The 23,842-nt window shown below is 43.4% G+C and overlaps 1 protein-coding gene across 2 annotated transcripts; it reads right to left on the reverse strand.

The window, feature by feature from the left end:
- On the reverse strand, positions 1-23,726 carry sned1 (sushi, nidogen and EGF-like domains 1). Of its 2 annotated transcripts, none has more exons than XM_047586809.1 (32): positions 23,499-23,726; positions 17,260-17,547; positions 16,718-16,858; positions 16,415-16,577; positions 16,202-16,327; positions 15,794-15,907; positions 15,151-15,264; positions 13,734-13,847; positions 12,926-12,973; positions 12,728-12,835; positions 11,227-11,319; positions 10,974-11,102; positions 10,492-10,611; positions 10,051-10,167; positions 9,256-9,399; positions 8,680-8,853; positions 8,441-8,554; positions 8,223-8,336; positions 8,014-8,127; positions 7,258-7,374; positions 6,859-7,146; positions 6,540-6,723; positions 6,235-6,347; positions 5,750-6,028; positions 5,534-5,666; positions 5,352-5,434; positions 4,549-4,647; positions 4,236-4,352; positions 1,152-1,239; positions 954-1,027; positions 830-857; positions 1-681 (listed from the first exon to the last, which is right to left on the reverse strand). In XM_047586809.1, exons 1-31 carry the CDS (start codon positions 23,715-23,717, stop codon positions 832-834), a joined length of 4,155 nt encoding a protein of 1,384 aa, XP_047442765.1. In that variant the 5' UTR covers positions 23,718-23,726; the 3' UTR covers positions 1-681; positions 830-831. The 2 variants fall into 2 exon arrangements, with proteins under 2 accessions (XP_047442765.1, XP_047442764.1); XM_047586808.1 differs by having other exon boundaries at positions 10,974-11,105.
- Positions 23,727-23,842: the final 116 nt, after the last annotated feature.

A 23,842-nucleotide genomic window follows, 5' to 3' on the forward strand; every position in this document is an offset into this window, starting at 1 on the left:
ATTTTAACATTTTTATTATTAAAATATTCACCTACAAAATGGCCTATAAACACTATGTACAGAGTAGCGAGCAGTAATGCCTGCTAAGACAAAGGGAAAGATATTTTACACAGAAAACCCTGCACACCATTGTCAGACAAAGAGACGTGTTTATGGGAGTGTGGTGAACATCTATATTTTCCAGTCGTCTTAATTAGGAGATCGTAGGGCTGCAATAAGGTAAAGATTGGGAATCTACAGTTAACTTCCCTGAGGGACAAACCTGCAGCTGAATCACAAATAAAAACCTCTCCTAATGTGTCAGCACGGACGTGGACATGAGGTATATAAGGTCTGTGATGCAGTGCCGTTGACCGCTTACCATAAATGGTTCATGCGCGTTGAAAAATCGACCTGCAAGCATTAAAACAAATTGCAAACGACAAGGGCCATTTTTCATCTTGATTGATGGCCCTTTCGTGCTGCATGGAGCCACATGCACAGCTGTGAGGACGTAGGACACAAACGCAGCCTTATATTTCAGATGGACGATGATTTGATCAGAAACATTTCAGTGGGCTCTGACAGGGGTTTTCAGCACAAAAATAATCAGTTACTTCAAGTAGATTATAAACACCAAAATTGAAGCTGGGAGGTTTTTCACATGACAGCGACGACAGTCCTTTCATCAGTGCCCAGATGCTGCGGAAGAAAGAAGACGAAGACTCGTTTTAGGGGTAATCGTTGGAAAATCTTGCGTCCCCCCCCACAGTAGCGGAGCATATACAGGACTGAAGGGAACATTTCACCACCAAGATATGATTATGTGGACGTTGTTATAGAAACAAACCTTTATTGTTGTCTGTTTGTTCTTCTGGCTGTTGAGAAAGTTAATACCAGTGTGTGAAAAGGATTGCATTGGTTTATTTGCTGAAACAAATTCCCTCGCTGTGCAGACAGATCCTTCAACTTACTTTTCTTGGGAGGCGTCGGTTCACAGATCTCTCGATAACACACATCCTGCTGTACTTTATATGTCCTTTTGTACCTGTTTAGAAGAAAATTTTAGCAATTTATTTGATCCATTAAGTGAGTGCCGAATGTAAACATTTCCTAATTAATAATTAACATAAGCAGGCGGGGCCAGAACGGGAGATCTGTGTCGGACTTACAGGTAGTGGCACACTCCACCCTCCCACACAGGCACGCTCTTTGTTTCAGAGTAGAGGCGGGTGCACGGGTGTGGCACTCGCTGGCACGCTGCAAAAAGCACAGTATGGAGAATGAATGTCTTAAGTACTGTCAGCAAAGATAAGTCTGCTGGATGGTTTAGGAGTCACATGGGATGGAGCTGGGCCCTTCTCTCAGGCTGACGGATGGTTTTAGGAAAGGAATGTTTAAACAATCTGACGCTGGTTGTTTGGGTGAAGAACAAGATTCGAGGGGGGGGGGGGGTGGCGAGGCTACGTCCAGTGTCTCCTCATTCACAGCGTCGTCAACATGTACTTATTAGTGAAATCAAACTCACATTTCCACTCTGTGTTTGGAGGTAAGGAAATATAGTTCAAGCTGGATGTGATGAAGCCTTTTCCCTAGTTGGAGTGACTGCTGTTCAGCAGCTGTGCTGTCTTACTTCTTAATATTATTCTATTTTACTCAGCACTAACTCAGAAACCTATATACGATGTTATTAATAAATGTATGTTGACATGCCATTTCAAACATTTTATGGAAAAGCTCCATATTTAGTCTTAATTTCATGTTAAATTGTGCATAATTCTTTCCAGATGGGTGTCGTGACTTTTCTCATTAATAACTCAGGATTCAAAACAATACAGAGATCCATAACTTTATATATTACAGTCAATATATGCAACGCAAACTCAGCACACTGCACCACTGTAACGCCTGCACTGTATCTGTCTTAAAACGCTCGGATACCTTAATGGAAACTGCATGTTTCTGCTTGCAGCAGATAAATAATCAGCAGACCCACAGTGAGACTGAGAAATGTTGTAATGTGTTGTTAAAAACTCTTTAGGTTGCTTTTACAGAACATCCTGGATGTCCTGTTGGCTTTTGAAATGAGACAATAAGTCATGCAGGCAGTTTAATGCTCCTATACAGCAGAGGAGAACATTATATTTTAGAGCTGCATATAGAGCTGGTATACAGTATTTCTAGCAGCATCGGTGGCACTGGTAGCAACTTTATTAGGACTTGTAGAAAATACATTTCACCTGGATGTTCTACTAATAAATTCTGTCATAATGGTAAAGTTACTTTTCCTCAAAGCAGCTGGCAGGCTGCCATTTACAGTCCGTCACAGATCCACTTGCAAGCTGGTGGTGTGAGCTGCAACTGTGTAGTATGTCTTAACAATCAATGACAAAACAAGTGATTGTTTCTTATAAAGACAAAAACACACCACAATCATCAGAAATGTTTCCATCTATTCAGATTAGCACCATGCATTTGTTTTGTGCTACTTTTTTTTATGATTTATAAGAGGAAGAACTCTTCTGCACACCAGCGTTACGCGAGCCATTAACAACTGGGCTGAGGACTCTCCCATGTGACAGACTAAACTCAAAACAAAGAAGGACACTGTGTTTAGATAATATACTGCTGTCTCATATAGATTGCAGAGTCCCAGAACACTGAGTTATAAATGTCACACTAGCTCCCGAGAAAAATGTAAGGAAAGTGGCGCAGTGCAAGTAATACGGTGCTTTGTGAGTTCACTGACAGTGTATTCATGTTGTACAATCATGCCCCTGAGCGTTAAACTTAACCAAGCCATTCATAAATGTCACAGAGGTCAACTGTCAGTGGAGCGTGTTTCCTGCTTTTAAGAAACTAAAAGAGAAGTCTAAACATAGCTCAGGGCACGTGATGGCATGTAAATCTAACGTATACTGTAATCTCACACCTTGAGATGCTATAGTTACGTTGGGATCACATTGACTGGCTGTAAATTCTCCAATGACATTCACGACACTTGAAAGAAGATCAAATAATTATTTCTCTGTTTCTCCTGTTCGGTGTGACATGGGAATGTGCTGATCCTAGCTTGTGTTTACCACATAGAGTTGAAGCAAAGTGTTTTTTTGGCAGTGGGAGGAAAGCCTTTCAGACATGGGAAGAACTTTTAAACTCATTCGCTGAAATATTCTGAGAAGCTTCTGGATAGTTTACCTCCAGATGTGACATACATTATATATTGACATTCACGGTCCCTGGAGCATATAAACTGTATCTTGCTAATCCCTAAACGTTTCCTCTGGTGCCACCATGAGGTTAATATAGGACTGCTACAAACTCTGGTGCAAATGTTAGTGTCTCTGGTTATGCTGGTTATGACCTGGCATTTTATCACCAGGTCAAAATTGAAAAATTTAATTCATCAAATATCTGCAAAACTAATACATTCCAATCAGTCTCTGCAGGACTGCTTAGAGCTACTCACTATAGTTAATGAGAACATGCTACATAATCATTTTAAACACTGTATCATGTTCACTGCACGGGAACTGCACAGGTCTTGCTAGATAGCATAGGTAGCATACCGGTACCTAATTCATGTTTCATTCATTCATTGCATGATGAATCGAGTTGACTACCTAGCGAGTGTGTAATTTAGGACTTTACCACTTGAGCAGAAGTGGAGGTAAAAGCTTTGGGACCACATCAACCAGAGGATTTAATAATTTCTCAAGAGGGAAAAGACAGAATAAGGGCATTCAACCAGGAGTGGTTTAAGCAGAAAACTTGGTTAACCAGGAGCTTGTTAAAAAGGTGCTTGTTGAGTCTAATTTATTTTCAATCTAAATGGACAATATATGTCATCACATTGGCATTGTGTTAAAATGGCATTATTCAGCTGCAATTTTGTTGTCAGGTGCTGTGGTGCCCTCTCTCACTTGCTACTATTTTTTTGTTGTTGTTTGTTTTTTTCATTATGATATTTCTGGATTGCATAATAAGATTTTCCTGCATGGCCCCACCAGAATGTCCAAGCCAAAACTGCCACTGCAATGATGATAGAAAGATTTTAAGATAAAGCATTTTTGCTGCTAATCCAGACATGTTTTCAAAGCTGTAAAACAAAGCATTGATGTGACTTGTATGGGTGGTACTGACTGGTAAGACTAAGGTAAATCTCTCAGGACAAACCCTAACAACATTAAAAGGATGAGTGGCTATACTGTACATCTGCCAAACCCACTGTGTGTGGAAGAAGCACACAAACTTACACAGTTCACAGTGTCTGCCCTTGAACCCTGCTGCGCAGTCGCAGATGGCTGAGTCGCCTCCTTTCACACATGTACCTCCGTTCTGGCAGGAGAGACTGCCGCAGTCCTGGGGCAACTCTAAAAGACAACAGCTGCCATTAACATCCTCAGTGTCAGGTTTCAGGCTCCCTATTCCACTTTATCCGCAGCTGATACCATGTGTTGATAGCCTGTAGCGCTACCCCCCACAACAGAATATGAAGTGGCACATCAGCTAGGATCAGTTACACGGGCAGATGTGCCATCTATTGGACCTAACCGCAGAAAAACCTACCAGGGTTTGTTCTTAAAGCTTCCTCTTGAATCTCTAGTGCGAGGCTGATTTTGTTTGTTGTTTCCTCCATTTTCTCTAATCTAATTGGTGGGTCAGGTTCTGCAAGGGAAGACATGAAAAGACAAAAATTAATGAAAAGTGACTCTGGCCTTTTATGTTATGCACTGAGTGAGGAACTTGAAATGGTTTGTGTACATTCCTAAGTCTGAAATATAGCCTTTCAAAAAAAAAAAAATAATGGTCAAATGATATTATGACGTCATAGGTGTAATGTTATTAAATGGGGCAGAACAATCTTAGAAAGGAAGCCTTATTCTCAAGAGCATAGGATAACATCTGTAAAACAGTTCTACTTAAGAAGCAGGCAGGAGGCTTCTACACTGGAGTATATACAAAGTTTGGACCCCAGGAAGATTAGTGGCTGATATTCAGCAGCTAATGGGGATCCCAATAAACACAATAAACAAAGAGTACAAAATTCTTAATACGTCTTAAAAGAAGAAGACTGTGACAAGTCACCGTTCTTTGTGTTGTCTTACTGCTTTATAAGCTGCTAGTGGACAACAATACATTAAAGTACCATCTATACAGTCAGTATGTACGACCATATGATTATACTGTAGAAACATTGTCAATTTTTTCCATCTGTGTCAAGTTAAGCAAATAAGGTTCTCTTTTATTACTTCTTACTTCTGTGTGTGATAGATGTCAGAGTACTGTGCAGAATTCACCAGACCCACATTTAGAGCATCAGAGAATCAGACAATATGCATCAAACTGCTTACACAGTTGTATTCACTTACTAGCACGATGTCGAATTGGTTTACGAGGCATGTGAGTGAACTTAGTTGTTATCTTTCCCCTATTGTCAATAAGTTCTGTGTACCTGCAAAACACACAAATGTTACCTGCTTAGCATTGAATTACCAGTATTGTTGATTTTTTGTTTGAGCAACTTTAATGATCATCAACATCCTACAATTACCTGGGCAGTTCCTCAGAATTTTGTGTCTCTGGTCTGTCTTGAGACTGAGATGGGAGAAGCTTGATTCCTCCCGGAGTCCCCTTTCCTGGAACTACAGGCCTCTCTCTCCTGCCTTGTCTGCCCTGCATTGGCACTGCGTGAAAGAAACACATCACACAATCTGACTCTAGGTTTAAAAGTCACGTGGCGTTACGGAAAACCCTGGCAGACGCTCACAGGTGGTGAAGGCTAAGTGCTGCGGCGTGCTGTGGATCTGCTCCTGCCCTGCTTTCTTGACAGACGTGAGAGCCACGTAGTAGTGCTGTCCCGGCGTCAGTTCACGGAGGGTGTATGATGCTAATTTCCCATTGGACAGGAAGCGGCTCCTGGTATTCAGCCCTCGGGTCACGTTGACCACAAAGCCGTCTGGGATGTTTCTAGGGTGGCGGCTCCAGGTGATCAGGGCTGAGTTGGGGCTCACATGTGACAGGGTGAGGTTCTGTGGGGGAAGAGGCCCTGAGGGAAACACATGTAGAAGTTCAGATAGCTTTGCTTTGTTCAGCTGCATAAATGAATGTTGCCAAACTCTATCTCAACCCTATCTATGTAATCAAGGATATACATGTTTGTTGTTGCTTAACATTGCCTTATATTTGGTGATAGTATTAAATATAACATTGTTATATTTATTGTGTTATGGATCACTGAACAATGTGCCCTACTTGTCCAGAATCGCAGTGGTCCAACTGAGTGGCTGGTGGAGGGAAACTCATCTGGTCTGATTCCACTTTGAGTCAACACATCCACTGTGTACATCTGACCAGGCTGTAACGATCTGGGAAATGGAAGGAGATACACAAAAAATTTAATTTTTTAAATAACTAAGGATGATCAAGCAGTGCCCTCTGCTGGTTAAAATCTATACTACCCATGTAAAGTACAACACTACAACAGCACCACTCAGTGGACGCACGGGATGCTGCAGGTTTGTAAAATGGGAATCATTGGTTATCAGTGTTCCTCTGACCTGAAGGTGTACTCAGTGGTGCTCGCGTTGAGCACAGCAGTGCGAGTCTCAGTCCCATCCGAAGGTGCTAACGACACGTGCACCCTGCTGACTGCTGCGTGACGAGCAGCCTGAACCATCCAACTCAGCCAAACTTGAGAGGAGGACACATTAACCACCTGCAGCTGCTCCACCGGCCGAGGTCCTAGCACAGAAACACACTCTTAATCATGGTAATCTATGCCATCATGCATGCAAGCACTCAAACACATGTGAGCACACACAGAGAAAGAGGAGCACGATCTTTATATTACTACATTGCATTAAAGAGTGAGCTCACTGGTGCGTATCAGTGCAGTGGCAGGCTGGCTCGTGTCGTTGCCGTTGGTTTTGAGCTTGATGGAGACGGTGGAGATGTTGTACAGGAGGCCAGGCACCAGGTCGCGCATCACATGGGTGGACTGCTGCCTGTCCAGGTAGTCAGTTTTGAGGTTGCTCTGGCCCAACGGCGCGTAAGTGACGGCGAACATGCTGATCAGGCTGTGCGAGGCCTCTCGCTGATCCCAGCGCAGCTCCACCTCACTCTCCTCCACACGCAGCACGTGGAGACCAGGCGGAGGCAACAGGTCTGGGAACAGTGGCAACCTTACATGTCTATACATCCATACATTAAATGATTACACAGTTGTCTTTGCAGTACACAGAGCGAGCACGTAGAGCACGTAGATTGTTCACTGACCTTTCTCACAGTCTTTGCCCGTGAGTCCTATTTTGCAGACGCAGTTGTAGTTTCCTCTCCGGTCACTCCAGCATCGACCACGGTTCCCACAAGGTTTCAGCACACACGGGTCCTCCACTTGGGGGTGACAAAGAAAAACTGCTGCAACAATATGGTTCACGTCACATCAACGTGCCATTTATACAGTTTGTGTGAGGCCCCAGCCCAACTTGTCGACAGTTTCTTAGCGTTACATGTAGAAACTAAAGGTTTGGAATTAACAAATTAATTTTACTGAGAGCTGAAGACTCGAGTCATCCACCTTCAAATGAGTTCAGTTCTTGTTATACAGGTGGACTTATTCAGTTTAAGACAGTTTGACTCGTTCATCTAACGAAAGTCAAATTATCCACAAAGTGTATTTGCATTACGAGAGTAAAACCAGAGAGTGTTTCTGGGTCTATGAATATTTATAATGTTCCTGAGTTCACCTGTCTGTCAGCATGAGTTCTTACTGTTTAATTCTGGTGAAGCGAATCTCATTACCATGTAGCTGAAAGATGATATGTATCATTTCAAACAAGAGAACAAGAATTTTTGTGAAATCTGATCACGGTAGTGTTTGTTTTCTATGGATACTCAGGTAACAATATTTTCTGTGTATGTACAGTATATAAAACATGTGCTTATTTTATTATATTATTTTCTATTCTATTGTTAAGAAACTGTGTGAATCAGCGACAAAACATTCTTGTGGGCCAGTTCAAATCCACTTACGCATTTGGCACTGATCCCCAAAGAAACCCTCTTTGCACACACAGAGATAATTCCGTCTGAAACCCCGACACACGCCTCCGTTCAGACAGGGGTTGGACTCACACCCGTCCTGTTCTGCACACAGATAATTACAGTTTGGCAGAATTTGTTACGAGTTTTCATGCATATCCTGAGAGTACATATAGTATATGGTTGAAAGAACACCGCACCTATTTCGCAGTTCTCGCCCCTGAAGCCGTGTGGACAATGACACAAGTAGGAGCCGGGCTGGTCCTCACATGTCCCCCTGTTCTGGCAGGGTTCTGACAGGCATTCGTTTATGTCTTAGAGGAGGTGAAACACACACACACACACAGGTGCTATGAATGTCAGCAGGGTAGATTTACATTTCTGTTTTTGATATTGGAAGAGTTTTCTCAAGCCTCACCTGTCTGACAGCGGCTTCCACTGAAGCCATCACCGCACACGCACTGGTACAACCCGATCTTGTTCCGACATGTACCGCCATTAAGGCAGGGCTGAGATAAGCACTCATTAATCTCTGCAAAATTAAGAAACGTACACAAGCAATTACGCAGATGACAAATTGTAAACCGTTGTAGTAACAGAGATCTTTTTTTAAGACGTGCTTTTTTGGGGATCAGTGTGTTGATGTGTGTTACAGACCCTCGCAAACGGGCGGCTGGCTCCAGTCTCCCTGAATACCACAGATGCTCTGGGTGGCTCTAGGCACAGACATGAAGCCTGAGTGGCATATATACACGGCCACGGAGCCCGGTGTTGTCGAGGAGAACTGGACTTCGGCGTGTTTGACTTGCGGAGGCAGCCCACAGCCCAGCTCTGAAATTAATACAAACATGTTGATAATGTCAGCGCGGCGGCATAGTAACACAACCTCACAAACACTGGGGCTTAGAGGAGGTCATTCATGACATACTCATGGCAGCAGGGGTGTTTTCATCCATCCAAGCGTTCTGTTTTTGTCCTCCTAAATTTACCCCCAGCATGCTGCTAAGGGTGTGTAGACGTGAATCATAAGGTCTAATCAGGTTTTTTCTTTATATAGCTTATGTTGCCATTCTATATCTGTAAATGTGGGCAGCAACACTGCTAAGATTACCCGGAGGTGGAAAGCCAATATCTATACACACTTGTGCCAATCTGTTTAAATCAACGTCGCACGAACGTCGGCATCCGGGTGAGATTAAGACATTGTTGAAGGGTGACACACGGTCTGCTTACCTGCGGATGTATGTATTGAGCTCCTGCTTATTTCACAGTGCCTGCCGCTGTAGGCCTCGGTGCATTCACATTTGTACTTTCCGATGTAATGAAAACACGTCCCACCGTTCAGACAGGGGCTGGAAGTACAGGGGTCTGGTTTCCCTGGAAGAAGTAATCCACATAATAATAACATTAACATAAATAGCTAATGATCCTGAGATCAAAGGGGAGGTGATTACACAGTTAAGAGCCTGGAACGCAAATAGCTGCTTTCAAAAGAATACAGAACAAAAAAGAAAACTGGTCAAAGGCAAATAGCAAAGGTTTTATTAAAAACTTAAAAGACAAAATTGACTAAAATGATTTTAAAATCAATGATAATATGGACTTATGGGAGGGAAGGGGACCTTAATATGATAATGTTAAGATAATATAATGTGTACAGATTCTTACCTTGTGTGTGTAAAATAAAAAAAAATAATCTTGTGGACATATCGGAGGGTCCGTAATTTAGCTCTTTAAATAGAAAGTGTGGATACGTTCGATTCTACTTACAGTGCAGTTTTACTTAAACAGAAATATGAACACAGGACTTAAACGTGTAACAGATCCTTTCCAATAATTTACTAAAGGATCTGATGAATAATACAATGTTTTTCTGCTAATTTAACTTAAAAAACATACCTTGAAATAACTGCGGTGGTTATCTGATGATCAGATTTCTTACCATGTACATCATCTCATGTATTTTAGACGTTTGGGCACTGTGTACAAAGCACTTAAAAAAGAAGAAGATGAAAAGTAGCCACTGACCCACTTCGCAGTGTTTTCCAGTGAATCTATAAGGACACACACATCTGTAGCTCCCCGCCTCTTCCTTACAAGAGCCTCCATTGCGGCAGGGACCAGAAGCACAGGTATTGAGCCTAACTGGAAAAGAGACAGGCAAAAGAGAATCCTTGAAGCAGAAAGAACTTAATCACACAAAATAAATCTGTTCCAGTACATTGCTATTCAAGTCATAATTCAGGAAAATAGCCCATAACTCAGGCATAAGAACAAATTATCCTAAGCCTTTCAGCATTGCAATATTTCAAGCAGCATTACGAGTAATGGCATGTTTCCTGGTGCATTAAAGCTGTCGTTGGGTTCGAGCCTAAGTAATAAACGCACAAATCTCAAGGATGTTTTTGAGGGGGCTGCTTCACAGATTCATATGCAGACATTCCTTTAGCTTTCTATTAGTTATTGTACCTTTCTCACAGTGCTTCCCCCAGTATCCGTATTTGCATTCGCAGGTGTAGCCTCCATCCCGCTCGTAGCAATAGCCCCCATTCAGACAGGGAGAGGAGTCGCAGACCGATCGGGGCTGTACTGAAAAACACACACCGAGACTTGACTGTGTTCCACTGCACTGGGTAACGGTAAACCTCCGTAATTTTATTAGAGCACTTGGGCCTCGTTCAGCCTTAAAGAAACACAGATTGTTTGTCATTTTATGGCTGGATCATAACAAAATCTCACAAGCAACGTCCATAACAACATCAGTCATTCGTGAATTGCTCTCCACGTCGTAAACTGCAAATGTGACCACGACTCCTTTTTAAGGAGAGAATGACACTTGTCGAGGCGACTGCGCCTTAAAATGTGTTTTGTCTCTATAGCAACCAGTTGCTGATGCAGTGACACATAGTTGCAAACTGGCCTGTTGTTGGGTTGGCGCCTGAGGCTCTTACCATAGGGGTAGAAGTCCCTGTGATCCATCTCTGGTCCAGTCTGACACGTGCAAAGGTAGGATCCGCCGTACTCCAAACACGGACTTCCATCAGGACACGGTCTGTTATTACTGCACGGTGTCTGAGTTACTTCTGAGTGAAAGGAAGACATGTTCACAAATTTTGGAAGATAATCCCCTGCTTGAGACGTCTGTGATCTTATAGTTATCAAAGATCTGCGGACACCTGATAGGATTATGCTTGTCATACCCACCAAACTGACAGTAGAGTCCTGTGTAGCCTGAAGGGCATTCACAGGTTCCATTGATGTCCACACAGACACCCCCGTTCTGGCAAAGACATTCCTCTGCAGACATGGAGAGAGAGTGGGAGTGAGTGTGTGTGTGTGTGTGTGAGAGAGAGAGGGAGGGAGAGGCTCAGAGCTGGAAAGTTTGCATGGGCTACTTGAAAGCCAGTACGTAAATTAGTAAAGATTTGAGTATTGGCCTAAATGTAAACATAGACAGAAGGTATAAATGGTCAACATCTGCACCATATGCTGAGCTTCTTTCATCTGCTTCACTGTAAACTATGTATTGTCATTTCTCTTTCCAAATCTTTTCCAACAAAGTTCACAGGACCAGAAGATTACCAGTCAGCACGCTGCACATCCGCTCTGTACAAATTGTAAGAATGTTTTTATTTTCCTCTCCTTCCTAATTGCAGCAGTGGATCAAAGGACACGGCCATATCACAGCTAAATGGCTCCCCTTTGAAGTCCCGGGAGCTCGGTGGAGGGTATTATTTTTCTGATGATATGGAGCATATTTTGCGACCGAAATGTATGGCCCTGAGGGCAATTAATGGATTGTTAATTTGCAAGAGCCACTTTCATTGGCCACCTGTGCTGCGCGGGCCCTTTGATCTGAGATCCTGATTAGGCACTCCTGAGTCCCACTACTTTCTCTTCCTTAGAGGATCGTGCTCCTTTTTCCGCTGTGCCTTCCAAGTGAGCCAGGCAGGAAAGTATTTGGGAGATTTAAGAGAGCCTATATAAGCACTGATAGTTATTTCAGCTCAAGGGTGAGAAGCAGCATGCATTTGTAATAGCTCAAAAAATATTAAAGAGCTTTTAGTGGGGAAGAAAAATCCTTACAGCATCTGCTATCAGTGGGTGACAGTAAACTCTCAGGGGAGCCTGAATTAGCGTTACTGCTGTAGTTATTCCCTAAAACAAACATAGGAGGATACAGACATCAAATATAATACAAAATGACTTGGATTTATAAAGGAAGGTATTTATCTTGAGGTAAGGATGACAGCACTTTACATATTTTGTGTTTGAATTTGTTACGAAAGAAGCGGCTGTGCTTGAAACTATAGTGTGGTGCAATGGCCAACTTCCAGAAAAGCAAGTAGCGGTGTGGAAGCGTGCATATTTCAACAGCTCTGTCTGAAGAAATGACCTGAATACCAAAGACCGGCTTTGACTCGTAAAGAAGCTGTTTTAAGTCTAGACAAAGCACTTCCTCTTGTTGGTAAACTAATAAACCGTGCTATAAAACAATTATTCACAAGATCAAGCGACCGGTTCCCGTAGTAAACAGGGCGAGGCCGTGTCAGTTTTGATAATTACAATAATCCATCATCACAGCAGCCTCTTCCAGGCAGAGATCCAAATTCCTGTGGGATAGCACAGCTCCTCTTCAAATACCCCAGTCTGCTCCGTACCTGCCCAGCTGCAGTAAGCATCAGTCGGGCCGAGTGTACAATACCTTCACACTTGTCGCCATAGAAGCCTGGTGCACATGTGCAGTTGCGGACTCCCGAGCTGGTGTCTTCACAAATCTGATTCTTCTTGCAGTCTTCCTCTTCACACAAGGCTGGAGACAGAAAAGCACAATGGGGTGTAAAGATTGGAACAAACAGAGTGTGAAAATTGTTGGCAAAGCTTCAGCCCTACTTGCTTTTACCTGTTTGGTTGACTGCCTCAGTTGAATTGACTTGAAGTGCCACCAGCTCTGATAGAGAAAAACAGGCTTTAAAGGTTAATATGGTTCAACCAAATAACATTTACACATATTTTCACACTTTAAGTTTTCAGATGCACAAATCTGAGATAGAATATATTACCACCCAACACAAGATTAACACAGTTTAATCACAGTTAACTGTAAGATTACAGTTAAAATATAATGTTACGCATTTCTAGATTTCTTATATGTGATTATTCCATAAAATAGTAGTAATGTATTCACTTCCACTGGGTAAGAGTGGTAGCAGACAGAGACGTATAAACTTACGTTTGACGTAATGCCATCCACAGAAACTAAATGTTTAGATACTGAATCTTTCAGGTGATTAGGGCATAAGACATTGACATGTTTCAAGTCATCTAAACCCTTATATCTTCAAGGCATGTTTAGAGTTTGACTAACTGATCTGTGGCCCCTGGCTTCATTGATAAATATAGCTGGGTGTCATCTGCATAGCAACGGAAATTTATGCAATGTTCCCTGATAATATTGGCTAAGGGAAGCATGTATAAGCAGGTATTAGTCCTGGCACAGAAACCTGTGAAACCCAGTGGCTTTTTCATGAACAAAGATTCAACACTATAAAGTTTGTCTGGTTATAGTAAATGATGAACATGTTTCTTTCTGGTAGGACACTGGAGAACCAGTGTTCCTTGCTACACATCCAAACTAAAAGCTAAGCATTCCTATTCAAAACTACTTTTCCAAACCAGTGTTTTGCCAGAATTTAAGTTGATGAGGTCACCTGTCTCACAGAATGTTCCAGTGAAGGTAGCAGGACACGTACAGGTGAAGTTTGCAACCCGATCAATGCACTCGCCTCCATTCAGACAGGGCTGGGACTCACATTCGTTTATGTCTGGAGGATAAACAAATGTCAGTCAATCACAGATGCGTGTATGATTCAGTTTCACGTCCTGAGACCCGGTGTCCTCATATGGGGGAAATGCGTTTTAGGTTTGTTGCAGCTTCATTTAGACCTGTTGTCCTCATAAGGAGACACTTTTGTCTTGTTTGCAAAGGGTCAATACACTTTTTATTTATGCTTATTAACATGTCTATTTTGATATGACATGCATATTTAACAAATTAACAAGTACTCGTTCGTGGACATTGGGATTTCATAGTTTCAAGTTTGATATTTTGGTGCACATTGGTGACTTAAATTGTAACATAGACTGAAATAATCCCTACTGTCCATACAATTTCTTTAAAAAGGCTTATTTTTCATACATCTTAGGTGCTACTAAAATACCTACTACCTACCTAATATCTACAAATACCTAGAAATTTTAATGTTATCTTAAAGAAATTAAGATGCATTCCAAACAAATGCTTGGGTCTAAGGAGGTTAAAGAGGGGTTTCTTCTATCTTTTAGTATGGCTTAAACCTGTTCATGAAAGGGCTGAAAAGTTCATAACCAAGGGAGTTTTCCTCTCCCACAAAAACATCCTGAAATAATTTTTTGAAGTGTAGCCTTTTCATCTGTTACTTATCCACGTCACCATGTTGCAAATTTGCTAATCTAGCAGCTACACACACAAACCAAAAACAAGTGAGTGAGTCAACTGAGAGACTACTCTTTTTACAGAACTCTTAAAGGGACAAGGAACAAAAACACAGTGTTTCAAGCAGAGAAAAGAGGAACTGCAGCAAAGAATAATGCGGCCTCTTTAAGATATTTTAATCCTCACATGGAAAAGCAAGAGGTTGTTTTCTAAGACACTAAGCTGGATTAGCAGCGTTGAACTTCCCTTCTGAAAGCATAGGGTTTCATTGACCAGATGTCTCGTATTAAGTAATCTGGTGTCACACAGAAATAAGGATTCATGAACTGCGCAGGGACTGATCATTTAATTCCCAGCTGGATTCAAGTTTCATCAACAATCAATCACAAAGGAAGCAGGATTAGAAAAGCAATTTGTTGGATACAGAAACTGAATGCAGTGAACGTTTTCACTGTAGTGCACTGCTACAGCGTGTGACCCTGTTTTTTGTTTGCAAATCTATTCAACCTTAACCCATTTGTCAAGGTGTACTGGGAAACTCTTCGGACAGAAACATCTGTCAAAAGACTGAGTTTGATGCAGAAAGCAGCATACAATCTCTTCCCTGGGGAGAGATGCCTACTTTCCCCCAGTTTATGAAATACCCCACTCACCTGTCTCACACAGGACACCAGTGTAACCCCGCTCGCACACACAGGTGAAACTTGCAGTGCCTTGTACACACAAGGCGTTGTTGAGGCATGGCCTGTCTTTGCACTCGTCAATGTCTGCAACACACACACACACAGACATAGAGACACGCTCATGGAATATTTACTCAGCTGATTAATATATCCGCCACACTGCTCCCCTCATGCTGCAAGTATGTGCTGTTGGCTGCGAAAGGTATTAGAAGAGGTTTGATACATCTCTGCGGGCTGGACTGTGGGAATAGGCACAGAAGCTCCAGAGAGGCTGGACCAAGATATTGTAATAACTGCTTTGTGTGGAAAGTGCTTAATGAGGCAAAAAATACTTTAATTAATCAGAGGTTTTCCAGGTCATCTGCCTATTTAGTTTATGCGGAGGACAGAAAAAGAAATGTGGAATTTATAATGAACAGTGGCAATAATGGGTTGGCCATTTGGAGTTTTCAATCACATCTCTGTAAGTGCACTATACACATTGCAATTCTTGTACATATTTCATATATATATATGTATATATATATATATATACAATTATTTACATTTTAAATAGAATTTATTGAAATAAAAAAAAAGGGCAATACACACCAGCTTAATTTGTCAGCCATACCTGTTTCACAGTGAATCCCAGTGTATCCAGGTGGACAATGACAGACGAAACCGTTAATCTGGTCTTTACAAGTCCCTCCATTCTGGCACGGATCTGAGGCACACTCATCAACATCTGCAGGACAAAAACAAAGGAGGTAGTATGATCTTTTTTAATTAGAAAGGCAACATCTGGCCAAGGTCAGTTAATAAGGTCATGTCTGAGGAGAATGCAACAAATTGCCGCAGACTTGATACAGGTATTAAGGAAATATCCAGGTGTCTCTTTGGCAAATCAGGTGAAATCTAGTATTTTCTCTAAAAGTTGACATTGTTTTTCCTGGCGGTCTCAGGTAGACAGGTAGTCATTCACAGTGCGCAGTGTGTGTCAAGCGCAACAGAGGAGGAAATGGTGTCAACTATAACTCACTGATTTGGCATCGTCGGCCGGTGAAGCCAGCCAAGCAGGAGCAAGTGAAGGAGGGGTTGCCTGTAATACAGTCATCAATGCACTGGCCTCCGTTCAGGCAAGGGCGCAGGTGGGGGCACACCGATGCTGTAAAAAGAGGTCAATGTAACAGGAATCGTAAGAAACAACAATATTAAAAGTTTAAAGAGGATCTGAAGGACTGATCACTCTCACCGGAGTTATTGCAGCCACCCACTTCCACGTGTGCGTGGTCTATGCGGAAGACCCATCTGCCTGGATAGCCCACGTTGGTGGTTCCTTCAACGTTCACCACATCAGCGGTGCGGGAGCCAGGGATGTTGAAGTAACGCTGGCCATCACCGGCATTGAAACCTGCCTGGGAAGAGAGTAACAAATGGCCAGACACGATAAAAGATCGCTGAATTACAATTTAGACACATGGAATGGCAGAGCAGATCATACTGGACATTTTACATCCATCTGTCACCGTGATCCATGACGACCATGTGATCTTACCTGCGCTGCAATCCCTCCCAGGCCCACCAGGTTTCCTCCGCTGCTGGCGTGCATGCCTGTGGTCCAAGTGATGTTATTGTACTGGAATATAGTGAAGGAAAGCTCTCCATCTGTAATGAGCACCACTTGGAAAGTATTTACCTGCGCAGAAGAGGGAACGGGCTCGGTTAAACCATTTCCTGATTTCTAGGACGTTTAGTAGTAATACATTTATCTTACAGAATCCTAATATTAATGGTTCAGATTCAGTCCGGCCAGACACAGAGTAGACGTTTAGGGGCCTGTTGCCTTTGGAGCACATGTGCGAGAAATTCACAGGTATTACAGCATAACTTTAAGACCAAAGAGGCTATTCTGGGTCTTTGAGATTATTTAGGCCAGCGTTTCACAGCTACTTTGTAGCTATATATACATATATATGTATCCTTAAGCTCTGGTCTTCTGGACTGAAGAGGTAGGACTGCACTCTTAAACTCTTTGTGCATATATATTTTAAATATATTAATGCTTTAAATATATACATGTTAAGTGTGAGTTTTTACCGGAGTATTAGAGTTGCCTCCAAAGAAAGTAACTTGATGCCACGTGGAGATGAGGACCCATGTTGCGTTGAAGTTGGGGAGCTCTGAAAAGTACGTCCTGACGTCCCCTGAGGCCCTGCTCAGGATGGACGGATCCTGGCTCTGTCTGTAGAAGACTGTCCCGGCTCGACGGTTGTCCACATCGGCCCAGAACGGCGCCACAGCTCTTCTGTCTCCGGCGATCGGAAAAGCTACAGGTGTGAACTGAGACACCTCCCTCAGGAAAGACACGAGTCCATTGTTGTTTACCTGAGGAGGGGATACAGTTGAGAGTTACAGCGTTACTCAGTGTCTGAGTGAAAATCAATTAAAGTTAGATCCAGTCCGCTCCAAACGTCGGATTAAACCACTTGTTTACAGGATGGGGTGGGGTTCGGAGTGGAAACGCTGAGGAAGAGATTCAAATGTGGACAAACTGAGGTATTCTGACCTCACAGGGCAAACAGCAGCATGGGGCAGTGAAAGCTCCCATAACGGATGTTTGCACTTCACACATAGCAAACACACACTACCTTTATTCTGTATAATGACAGCAGCTGAGAAAACCTGGTCTGTGCTGCTCACGCACCTGCAAAGTCATCACCCCAGGAAGAATGTTCACGGCCTTTAAATCCACAGAGGTCTGCTAACAGTAAAGTAACCATATAAATGAACCCTTCCTCCCCTTGCCAACATATTTCCACTGGGTGAAATGATGAACATCAACATCCTAAAAAACAAAAAAAAGGTATGTGTGTACTACTGAACTGCAAAAAATTAATGAATAAAAGTCATTATACTTGTTTGTTGTCTCTGTTTTATGTCATTACGTTCTGAACATCTCAATTCTGGCCTGATTTTATAAAAGTTGCATTTGTCAACAAATATATCTCAAATTATACAATGCATTATGCAACTTGGGTGAGGAACATGGAAACATGAGAAAACCGTTGCATATTTACTCATCTAGCAGAGAGCACAGGGAAACACTGACATTCCTCCAGTGACATGTTTCCATGCTTTAGTCTCGATATGACCACCAGCTAGTTGCTGTTTTTTCTCTTTCATTTGGTGCTAAGCAGGTACAGATGAGTCTTTAAAATAAAAATACCTCTCTCTAAAGGTCCATTACTAAAAATGGTCACTTTCACAACACGAGAAGACATCTGATCCGTTGTTAATATACAAGCGTTGATTGATGCAGCTCTAAGCTGTAAAATAGATCACAAAACGGAAATAAGAACTGCAACCGCGTGCTGAAAGTTGTTGAAACAAGTCAGTTAATGTGCTGGATGATAGATATAGGAAGCACTGTGGGTTGCACAAAAGATAAAATTATTAACATAAGAAAGATCAGGAAGACAGGACGTGATGCAAACCGCAGAGTCGGAGGGGTAATTTAGGGTTGTGTGAAAAAGTAGAAATGTGAGGGAAAAACATCCAGAAGATTTTTTCACTGATCCTAAAATTGCAATGTTGTAAATAATGCTGATTACAAAGACAGACCTGGAAGGAGCAGGGTCTGCTTGGAGCGTCCTTACATTGCAAACATTAGTTGTTACATCGAAACTCGCCTCTAAGACTGGGCGGCGAGCAACGCTCTGTTGGCTAAACAGTCGAATTCTCACTGAGTCACAGCACCAATATGCATCATGTCTGCGCATTATCAGCACGAGGATATTCCGCCCGCCCTCGACACCTTCCCTGTCCCTTCCTTTGATCCGGTGCTTTGCCCCCTTCCTTGTCATTCGGGCCCGAATGGCATGTGACAGTGACAAAGCGATGTCAGGCGGCTCAGCTCCGCTCCACGCATGTATGAAAACCATAATTTGAAGGACTTTGCTGTAAAAACAGCAGAGGAAGTTTTGTTTGGCGCAGCACGGGAGCTCAGTTAATTGCCTGACCACAGTCTTCCCTTCTGCAGCAGCATGATGTGGTGAGAACGTGGCCAGTGTGGGGAAAAAAGAGGAGCGACTGCAGGGGCAGAGCCCAGGGGTCAGCCAGAGCGCCATCTGATACTGGGAGAAAAACAAGGGAGAGGGCACAGGGCTGGTTGAATGGAAGGATGAACATGAATTATAAACCTCTCACACCCACATGCCCACTAATGAGAGACCTGTGGTATCAGTGGTCTGGAAGTCGCCCATCTTACAGCAGAATTAGTGTAGGAAATCAAGAACACTAAAAAGAGTTTATATTCCAGTGCAGGAATACGTTTTTATCGCCTAATCAAATCTCTTGTAGCATCTGGAACTGCTTAAATGTGTGTATTTCTTTCTTGTCAAACTTTTTTATAACGGTGTTTAAGCACCTTCCGACATGGAAATGACCTTACAGGAATTTAAACTGAACTGGGGACCCTTTTTCTTTGCATCATATCGCATACTTTTCTTGTTCTCATGGATTCCAAACCAGGCTGTGACTAGCGCAGACATCCAGGGAAGGGTGTTCCTGCATCGCACCTATGTGAGAGAGTGAACGGGTTCAGAGCTGCCTTGTGTTGCGCTGTAACATGACCAAGGTCAGAATCACAGGGGAGAGAGGTGCGATCAGTCAACCTTGTAAGAAGCATCTCTCTTCCCATATTTCTTTCTCTCGCTCTCAATGGTGCCACTTCACTCTACAACAGCCTTGTTATTTTTTGGGAATTCTCTGCCGGATATATCCAGGATTTTGCTTGGGTGGTTTTCTTTAGAGCCAAGCAATTTATGGACTAAAATAAACGTTCATCTGGCTTAAGTCAAGCCAAAACAAACCCCGAAATGAAAAAGGTGCCCATGGATCAACTCAGGAAAACATTAGTTTTACTTGTCAAAAATGGAGGTTTCACAGCTACGAGCTTGTCCAATTATTTGACGAGACCGAAGGAAGTGACTACAGTCCACACTCTGTGCACTTGGCCTGTAACTCCTTAGCCCTGGCTCACCTTTAGCTACAAAGGCTTTGGAGTGAGGCAATAAATCCTGTCTACGACTACATGGAGGCACTACATTCAGCTCCTGCTGCACGGCTAACGTGGAGAGTTGCTGAAGATATACAGTATTAGTGCAGCATAAAACGTCTACATAATGTAGGAAAAAGTTATAAGTCATGCAAATTTTCTAATTTGCACCAATAGACTCAAATGGACAGCAACTTTGGACATTGTTATTTCTTTCACTTATTTGTTTCTCACATTACTGTAGCTGTGTGCTCTGCCTGTTCTGCCTAAGGACAACGTGTACGAGCGCCTAATTTGTTAAGGATAGTCTTGTACCGCAGTGTTTCGAAAGTTTAATAAAGAAATGGCGGTTTTACAGCCGGGACGCATATTTGTTTCTTGTACCCTCCTACTCTCTCCTTGTCCGATAAGAAGATTGAGAACATTTTCCGTCCCGACCGCTAAATATGAGACTAACATGTGGGTTATTTCAAATTAGCCCAAAGACTTGAAGCAGGGAAACGCCTAGCCCTTTTCAAAAGTTTGAACTAATCTGTTTACACCTCATTTTCATGCTTAATGAAATGAGGGTGGGTGGAGGTGGGAACTGTTAGTCTAATGAAGTCATCACTATGAGCTAACAAACAAACAGCAGCAATTCCAAGAAATCGCAACACCCTAGGTCTGGTGCACACAAATCCACATCTTGTTATTTTGCAAGCTTTTATACAGCGCTAAGCTGACCCGGCCCGTGGCTTTATTTTTAGTGGGCGTCATGTCAGCGGGTATCAGTCTCCTCGTCTGAGTGTCCGCGAGAAAGCAAAGACGTGTATTGCCGAGATGTATGGCGCGCTTGATCTGTTTAGAAGTATGTGCAGACATGTCTCCTCCGCTGGGGGATGAACTGCCTCTGACATCACTCTGTCACATCTCTCATCCCACACACGCATGTAAAAAGCACCCATGCAGAGTACAAAGAATCATACTTGAAGCACACATCTTTGGCCCATCCACAGTGGTGACTGAAACTGAGTGAATGAAACTGCTGACGCTCTTTAGAGGACCAGATGAGCACTAGCAGATGTGCACTCTTTGTAGCGAGCGCAGTTGCATTGCAGCGCACACTTGGAAGGAGCCCCTCGAAATGCATTTGAATTTTGTTTACGTGTAGTTTATTTCCAGTTAAGGGCACATCATCTTGTACGTTTTAATCCCTAGAAAGGCCTGTGTTTTTCCACACAGTTTAACTAGCTGCAATAAATTCCTTTGATCATAACCATCCATTCTCACATCTGCTTTTAAACTTCTGTTCTTTCCTCTCTGACCCTGCTTGTCCCCGTTCATGTTCTTTACACTGGCCATTCATAAGAGCAGTTCATCTGCAAGCTGCATTGTTTAGAAGATGCTTTGCAGATACATCTGTGTTCTGTTAAAGTGATTGGTCATTTCTTAGATAAAGCAGCTGGACAGTTCCAGGGGAAAGACCCCTGCCATGTTATCTGAGGCGTGGGAGGAGGGGAGGGAGGACCCGGAGGAGGAGAGATCCCAGCAACATGAGAAAAACTCCCAGACACAAACCATAACAGTGGGACAGCCTGGTTACTATGAGGCACAAATGGGACGACTGGAGTGGGACCAAAGGACCAGAAAGCCGTGTTTGTGAAATCATTTTTAGGTAACATTAGAGATCGCTGTAACCAGGTGTTGCGCGAACGTGAGTGTTAATTATAGCTGCTATAAATGAGACATCCTGCTTCAGAGAGGAATAGAGGTTTTAACAGGATCTGCTGTGAGAGGTTTTAAGAAAACACTCCGAGGCATGCATACTGCTAAATGGAATCAGTTATGATAATGAAGTAAGACAGCAAGCACATACCATCTAAAATCAGTTTAGTTCTACAGCTTCCATGTGGCAGCGGTCCAGAGGCTCGGATCAAACTCCGGGGAGAAATTATTCATATAAATTCACCCCTTCGTACTCACTGAAATATTACCTGTTCATAGCAGCTCTGTGGTGGCAGATCTCACCCTGTGGCCCGCGCGCTTTGCAGCAGATGTTTAATGGATTCAGGTGAGGCGTTTAAAATGAGCGTGACTGTAATTTCAAGTGCCTGTCACACTCTGTTTTGCCTTCCGTGACTACAGAGTTACAGCACAATGAGATGCAAAGTGAGCTACAAGATATCACATCTCTCGCAGCTCAGCACAATTGTGCCACGCTCAGATGTTTTTCTCTATCTGATGATAATTTAACGAGCCAACCAGCAACTTGTCTTATCTTGTCTAACTTAACTGTTGGGTATCAGTGTTATTACAGGATATGAATGTATTGCAGAGCACACAGGAAACACAGCGCTGGCCAAATGCCGCAGTTATAAACATTGTGTCACTGTCTATTCCCTGTGGAGATGCAGAAGAGAAGGAGAATATATAATTTTTTTTTTATGAGGAGGCTGACCTCACTGGCTTGACGCTAATGCTTATATTAGAAAGGCAACCTTTGACCTTGCCCGCTGTTGCCATGGTTCCTCAGCCTCCCCTGCCCGGGGTTTGAACAGGGAGGAGGGCAGGCGGGGCTCCGAGCGAGGAAGGGGAGACTCAGAGAGCGAACGCGGATGCATAACCACAACAGGTGGTGTTGATTTAAGGGAGTTCTGCCTTTCCATGCGCTGGAACCGAACCCAATACATGACAAAGGCAGATCAAAGGGTGTTTCACTGCGGTGCGCGAAAATCCTTGTCAAACCATTCGGCTTCCTCCCATGAGCACTGTTTCGCTCTCTCCAGCGTGCATATTTTCCTCGCACTCTCACTTCTTCAGAGAGAACTGCTCACAGATGCTGCGGCAACAGTAAGAACACAAACTGTCATTTCCTTCAACAGCTCCGCGCAGATTTATTATAACAGGGGTTGCCACTGTTCTGCTAATAGTTTGTCCCTCACTTTTCCCCCCGGTGCACTTGAGAGCCCTCAGAGTTCAGGAAGGGCAGATTTGAAGTGAAGAGAAAGTCACGGAGGATTATGGTTCCACCCGTGTGGGGGAACACGCGATATTCTACAAATGAGGTTACACAGCGGAGCCAGTGAGAGCACATGAACATATACAAACTCTCAAAGGGCACTGCAGTGTAGTGTTTGGCCGTGGGCCAAATCTCATCTCCCTGAGGCTCTTATACAATCCACACCACGTCAGTTACAATTGCCAATTGCCAAACGCATGCACACACACACACACACGCGCGCGCGCGCCGGGTGAACATATAAAGATATAAACACACACACAAAAAAAGCTCTGTACTCACATAGAGTCCCGTGTGCCTGTCTCCAAAGAAAGGGAAAGCGACAGAGATCTCCAGGAACCCGGAGCCCCCGTCGTCCTGAGCAACGGTCTGGGAGTCCCCCTTGTCCTGCCCAAAGGGGTAGAAGTCCTCCAGGGGCACAGCAGGTTCCACCCAGGGCAGCAGGTTCAGGGAGAGCAGGGTGCAGAGGCAGGGCAGCAGGGCTCGCAGCACCAACACCATGGCCTCAGCCACCCAGGGATGGAGCTGACAGCAGGCGCAGCGGAGGGGAGGGAGGAGCACGCACACCTGAGGCAACAAGAGCAGAGCAGAACAAGACAAGACCGTACGTTCCCCCTCTCTCACGG

This window comes from Mugil cephalus, chromosome 6 (genome assembly GCF_022458985.1).
Source record: "Mugil cephalus isolate CIBA_MC_2020 chromosome 6, CIBA_Mcephalus_1.1, whole genome shotgun sequence".
Lineage (NCBI taxonomy): Eukaryota > Metazoa > Chordata > Actinopteri > Mugiliformes > Mugilidae > Mugil > Mugil cephalus.